We start from the raw sequence: 6271 nt of genomic DNA, 5'->3' as shown, positions 1-6271 counted from the left end.
TTTCAGTAAAAAGCAAACCACTGGCATTAACTAAATTACTGCCTGGTTTTGTGGCTGCAGTCTCTATTAAGAGTACAGCAGAGTAAAATTCAGCCCTACGTTGTAAGGGCTGAAACCCATGTCCATACTTTACTCTCCCCAGGCTTTCCCTATTTTGCTTTCAGTAATGGAACTCAGAAAAAGGGAACACGTGAAGGCTTTCTGCTGTATTTCAGCCATCCATCCAACCAAGAGATGCTGATGGAAGCTCCAAACAAAAACCACCCCAAAACAAATTACATCCCTAAACTCGAAGTTTAAGAAGTAGAACTTTATTCACACATTTGAAATAAGACATCAGCGTTCCTGAAAAAAGCTGTCATATTTCATGGTTCTAATCAGACCTGTAAGGTGTCCCTCCTACTACGACAGTACACTGTTCTCCATGCCAGTGCCACCAGTGGCCGCTGTAACACACATTCCTGCCATAGCTCTCTCCTAAAAGGATACCATAATCAATTGTTCTGGTGCTGCCGTTCAGACAGAAAGTCTGAGGATGCAAAACATGTTGAGAGATATATGAAATCTATTACATGGGGTCAAAAGAGTTAAATCTATCATGTGGTAAGAAAATTGCCTCAGGGAAGTAAAAAGTATTTTGTTGCCACAGTACTTTGAAATACATTTGACTAGAGGTCTTTAGGAAAGATCTCATTTCAATGCACATCTGATTACTAGTCTGAAGTTATTTATTTGTTAACAGGGACAGGTCAGTGTTAAGAAAATGTTATGATTAATTGTCTTGATAAAATTCAGTTCTTCACCATCAACCATCAATGCACAAGTGATACACCCCTCTCAGTGGAAAAGACTTGTACCTGGCTTTAAAAAAGATGCAAAAATTAGTATAAAAGAGCCTTTTTGTTTTAAACACACAAAGAACTACTAAATTACACAGAAATTACATGTTGTCAGAGAAAATCAGAAAACAATTCCCCAGGAGAATATAGTTTTGTTTTATAAGGAAGTGAACAATACACTGGAGAATTCTGGACAAAACATTTCAAATAAAAGCATAGATACTGAAGTACTGAGAGCAGAACTGCTCAACATTACCAAATTGAATTTGTCCTGAAAACAAAGTTTAGCTACAACCCTCCCATCTGTGTAAGGAAACACAGATGAAAAAACTGCATTTCACTTACAACCTTTTATTCCAAGAACAGCCCACTATGAACCATTAATAATTCAAATAAGCTGCACTGTTAATAACCATGATGAAGACAGATGCTGTAGTTAAAACTCTTATCAGAGCAATGAATACTTTCCTTCATTCTAGCTACAAAAATACAATTCCACAGCTGCAAAGAAGGGATTACTACTGGCAGAAGTAGTCTTTTCAGAGAGCCGTAAGAATGGATGGAAGTCCCAAAGCCAAGAGGTTTCTGAAGGGAGTTCAACACTTGACTGTATCTTCATTTACCACAAAGCTGCAATACTTACAATCCTTCAGAACAAAGGTGGGTATGTGGTTACTTGGCATGTGTTTGTCTCTCCAGCGCTGCTTCCATCCGGCTTTGTTTTAAACCCTACAGGATACAAGTTAGTAAAATCTTGGTTTGGCCAACATGCAAAAAAAAAGCTTTAGTCGCAGAACAAAAATATTTCTGGACAATCTTTTTCAGTCCTCTACCCATCACAAACAGTTTTAAACTTTTCTCTCCAGCGCTGCTTCCATCCGGCTTTGTTTTAAACCCTACAGGATACAAGTTAGTAAAATCTTGGTCTGGCCAACATGCAAAAAAAAAAAGCTTGAGTCACAGAACAAAAATATTTCTGGAGACTCTTTTTCAGTCCTCTACCAATCACAAACAGTTTTAAACTTACTTTGGAAATCAAAATGGGCAGTTTAGAAACAATAAAAGCCCAACTACATGCCCTCTTTATAAACAGAGGCTATAAAAAATAATTTCAAATATATACTTGTTCAATTGAAAGTAAATTAAAGCAATCCACAGTTATATGTAATCTGAAACACAAAATCCTCCTTTTCCAACTTCCTCAGTGCAAAGACTTCATCACATCATCTTTCTTTGTAAGTGCACAGATGAAAATATGAATCAATAACACAAGTCACAGATTTTTCACAACTATGGTGACAGTTTCTACTAGACCTTCACAATGACATGAAACAATTACTGATGAACAATCTCTGCAAAAGTGACAAATCTGATATACCACTCATACTGAAAAAAAAAACCAAACCATAAAAGAGTATGAAAAATAATTGTATTTACTCCACCTGTCTACAAAGACAGAACTGTTTTTTAGAATGGCTGTAAAACAGTGGCTATAAAAGTACCTGACATGACCCCTCGAGTTGAACAAAGTACTAAAACATCAGCGGCTGTAAAACAGTGGCTATAAAAGTACCTGACATGACCCCTCCAGTTGAAAAAAGTACTAAAACATAAGCTAAATACACACACACACACACACACACACATATATATATGCTGGCTCACATGAATTCTACTCAACTCAGTACTTACACAATACAAAACACCCTTAAATGTAGTGACTGTAAATCAGAATAAGGGACCTAAAAAGCAACCCTCCCTGCATGGCTTCTTGCTGCAAACAGGAGCATCAGTAGCAGTGCAAAACTACCAAAACACTTCAAAACCACAGCAGCACATACCAGGTAATATCCAGTGTGGTAGCCACTCATGTACCAGGCTATCAGCATGCTCCCCAATGCTTCGTCGTCCTCAGCAGAGTCTGGCCTCATGGGTGGTGGAGGAGGAATCAACTAAGGAATCACAAAGGAAACATCTGTGTTTCAATAGGTTGTTTCCCAGATTAGAGAGCAACCTAATTCTAAAAGATTAAAACATCAAAATGAAAAATAGGAACATATCCTCAGTTTGTTCTCTGAATAGGAGTCAGAGACGATGTTTCCTGAACACACGTAATTTCCAAAGCCCTGGAAAAACAAGACTCCTATAGCTTCACAGGAGTACTGTACACAAAAAGTGTTACTAGGGGAAAATGCTATCTTCTTCAATGCTGTTAACTTAAAGTATAGTTTCTTTAAATAATTTACCCCTTGATATTCTCATCAACAGCTTCACTGTCACAGAAATGAGTACCCTGTACGTTAGATTATCATAATATTTGGAACTGAATGTGTTAACAAATATGTGAAAAATACAGGCAAACAGAACAATTGTGTTCTAAAACCACAGGCAGTGAGCACACTCAGTGAGAAAACCTGAGATGACCAATACTCATCTTCCCTGTTCTTCTGTCACTTACTGGTGGTCCTGCTGGGAAGGGTGGGGGCCAGCAAGATAAAAATGATGGAGGTGCCTTGAATTTTGATCCAGACTACATGGAAAAAAAAAAAGGTGGAAGAGTATAAATTAAAAGGGGATTTGGGGTATTAGCATTTTACTTAAGAGAATTATATGAAACAATTCATGTACCTTGAACAATAAACAACACATCGCAGCAATTTAATGAAAATACAGACATGTATATAATCATGAAATAGCTACTTCTGAGGCACATTCCATAACTTGAGAAGCACAGCTTAAGATTGCTCATGTCACAGAGGTAAACACTGCTGAAACAGGGCTCTGGCTAGAAGCATTTCTAAAAGCATTTTCAAAAGGCTTTCCTTGGTGGAAGTCAATGGTCACACTCTCAACAGGAAGAAACAGATCAAATATTCACACAGGAAAACAGATAATGTCTCTGCTCCTGTGCAGATGGGGCAAAAGTTGACTAAATTCCATTGTGCTGGTGACTGTCCTTAAATAAAGGCCTAGGTGGAAATCTACTGACACTAGAGGAAAAAAAGATAAAATAAAACCTTATAAAGAAATCTTGCACAAACAATAATATTTAGAAAACATAATGCCATGTTTCAGAAAACAACTGCACTATTATTTAGTCTCCTATACAACAGGAAAACTGAAGGGTGTATCAATACCCCATTCACTCCTAATTCAAGAGAGCAGCTGCAGCTGAGAGGCTCTATGACATGTGGACATCACCTTTAACGCCTTCAATGTCCTGTGCAGTGAAACATACCAACTGGCTAGAAAATGCAAAACCTTAAAACATCAACAGCGCTGTCATTAACCACGCCACCAGAATCCAGGGAGCAACATCCCTCTTTTAAGCTAGAAGGCAACTGGAAAGCAAGTGTTAGCTAAGGACCACAAGGCTCTTGTCACAGCAGCACTGCAGAAGGACTATGCTGTGGCCAGATAACTACAAAATGGCAGAGCAACACATACGGACATGCATAGCTGTACACCCCTTCTCAAAATGCTGCTAATTGAATGCTAGACAATGATAAATATCATATTGTCTCAGGATTCACAATAATACCATGCTTAGCAATGGTACATAAATTATTTCAGTTAAGGTTGAGCTTACCCTTCCTAGGCCTGGGACTGGTGGTGGTGGTGTGGGAAATCTCAAGTTTTGAGGGGAAAATCTTGCTTTTGTGCAGTTGCTTTTATTTCGAGGTGACTGGGAAGATTTTTCACTTTCATCTGTTGAATATGGAGTCTCATTTTCATTCTAGGAGACAAAGACATTTTTATGGTGTGCACTAAACAGGAGTTTACAAAAGTAATTTTAGTGCAAAAAAAGCTTGGAAAGTCTCATCCACATCCCTCCCTCTCTCCAGCCCTCCCAGTCCTACACAGGAATAACTTTATCTGCCCATCATTTTAGCTATGCTGTCTTTCACTGGTGAATTTCTTGTTGTCCACCCCCTTTCAAGAAGTAAAGGGATGCCTCCATTCCTTCCATCAGCTTGTGTCTGTTTACAACATAATTGTGCATCCCTTCTCACTCTGAACACCAGCAGTACCACCAGGCATACTACAAGAAGTTGATTCTCCCACTTTCCCAATTATTTATAGAAGAATAAAAGTCCCTCACCTCCCCAGAATGCCCCATCCCATTTACTGTTTCATCGCTGGCTGGAGGAAGTAAATCAGACAAGTTCTGCTCCTCCTGATTTCCATATCCTGTGTAAGTGACAACACATGTGCCTCTCTTCTGGTTGATGGAGGCAATAGTTGCTAGATACAAATTACCATCCTCAGACCAAACAGCACTGCAGCTGTCACCAACTTTCCACTGCAACAGAAGCAAGAGAAGCATGTAAATACCCACATGGCTGGACTGAACATACCTTTATCTAAGGTATCTATCTTTTGTCCAGAAAACTGGATCCCACCTACAGTGTTTCCTTTGTATTTGCTGAAATTCCTCTATGTAATCTAAAGCTTATAACGTTATTACCCCACACCACCATCCCTATATGTTACTCTCAAGGTGATGAAGCAGCAACTTCTGAGTACGGAAGTACAACATGCAGTACAAGCACCACTGGCATTTACAAGTGAGACGACCTGTTTCAAAGCCGCTGTATTGCTCTTGTTTCTATTTCTGTTCTTTTTATGGTTTTTTCTCTTTATCATCAGGCGCTGCTCCTGCTTGTCTGAAGGCTCCGAGCACTCCCCATTTTTCAAGGCATTCTTAGAGAAGAGAAAGGAGAAAACAAATAAATGCCGACCCCGCGGCCTCAGCCCCAGCATCCGGCCACGGCCGCGCCGACCCCTTACCTTGAAGGAGGCCACCGCCTTGTCGTACGCCTTGATGAGGGCCGTGTCGTCCCAGATGTCCGAGTCGTCGCTCTGGGGAGGCCACACACCGTTTAGCGCCATGGCAATGCTCCGCTCCCGGCCCGCTCCCACCCGCCCGCCGCTCGCTCCCACCTGCCCGGTGCCGCGCCGGAACAGCACCGCGTCCGCCATGGCCGCGCGCCGCCGCCGCGCACGCGCCCAGCCCGCGCGCCGCCGGAAGGGGCCTGCCCGCCGGGAACCGCCCGCGCCGCCGCCGGCGGGACGTGCTCAGGGCTGGGCTCCTCTGTCCGGGAAAGACAAGGAGCTGCTGGAAAGGGTCCAGCAAAGGGTCGCAAAGATGGTTTTCTCTCTTATGGTCAGAGACTGCAGGAGTTGGGCTTGCTCAGTCCAGAGAGAGGCTCTCATCAAAACACACAAATGTCTCAAAGGCAGGTGCCCACAGAGGATGGTGCCAGACTCTTTTCGGTGGTGCTCAGTGACAGGGCAAGCAATAAAGGCCATAAACTGAAACACAAGTTCCACCTCAGTAGGAAAGAGAACTTCTTTACATTGAGGGTGGCAGAGCACTGGGATGGGCTGCCCAGGGAAGTCATGGAGTCTCCCTGTCTGGAGACATTCAA

General features: G+C 41.7%; 1 protein-coding gene across 4 annotated transcripts; it reads right to left on the bottom strand.

The window, feature by feature from the left end:
• Nucleotides 1–294: 294 nt before the first annotated feature.
• Nucleotides 295–5837, bottom strand: LOC120513619 (survival of motor neuron protein-like). Of its 4 annotated transcripts, XM_039733207.1 has the most exons (9): nucleotides 5784–5837; nucleotides 5631–5702; nucleotides 5418–5543; nucleotides 4942–5142; nucleotides 4429–4575; nucleotides 3298–3369; nucleotides 2681–2791; nucleotides 1483–1568; nucleotides 296–861 (listed from the first exon to the last, which is right to left on the bottom strand). In XM_039733207.1, exons 1-8 carry the CDS (start codon nucleotides 5820–5822, stop codon nucleotides 1512–1514), a joined length of 825 nt encoding a protein of 274 aa, XP_039589141.1. In that variant the 5' UTR covers nucleotides 5823–5837; the 3' UTR covers nucleotides 296–861; nucleotides 1483–1511. The 4 variants fall into 4 exon arrangements, with proteins under 4 accessions (XP_039589140.1, XP_039589142.1, XP_039589141.1 ...); XM_039733206.1 differs by having other exon boundaries at nucleotides 295–1568; XM_039733208.1 differs by having other exon boundaries at nucleotides 295–1568; nucleotides 4969–5142.
• Between the last annotated feature and the right edge of the window lie 434 nt (nucleotides 5838–6271).

Source organism: Passer montanus, unplaced genomic scaffold (assembly GCF_014805655.1).
Source record: "Passer montanus isolate IOZ18808 unplaced genomic scaffold, ASM1480565v1 scaffold84, whole genome shotgun sequence".
Taxonomy (NCBI): Eukaryota; Metazoa; Chordata; class Aves; order Passeriformes; family Passeridae; genus Passer; species Passer montanus.
Note: the sequence above shows the minus strand (reverse complement) of the source record. Positions and strands in the feature narration are given on the sequence as shown.

Coding starts and splice junctions, on each gene's coding strand:
- LOC120513619 (XM_039733205.1), bottom strand. CDS start 5,732: ATGGCGCTAAACGGTGTGTGGCCTCCCCAGAGCGACGACTCGGACATC. Junction 3,370..4,428: donor CAGTCCCAGGCCTAGGAAGG/GTAAGCTCAACC, acceptor TTTTCCATGTAG/TCTGGATCAAAATTCAAGGC. Junction 2,792..3,297: donor CCTTCCCAGCAGGACCACCA/GTAAGTGACAGA, acceptor GTGATTCCTTAG/TTGATTCCTCCTCCACCACC.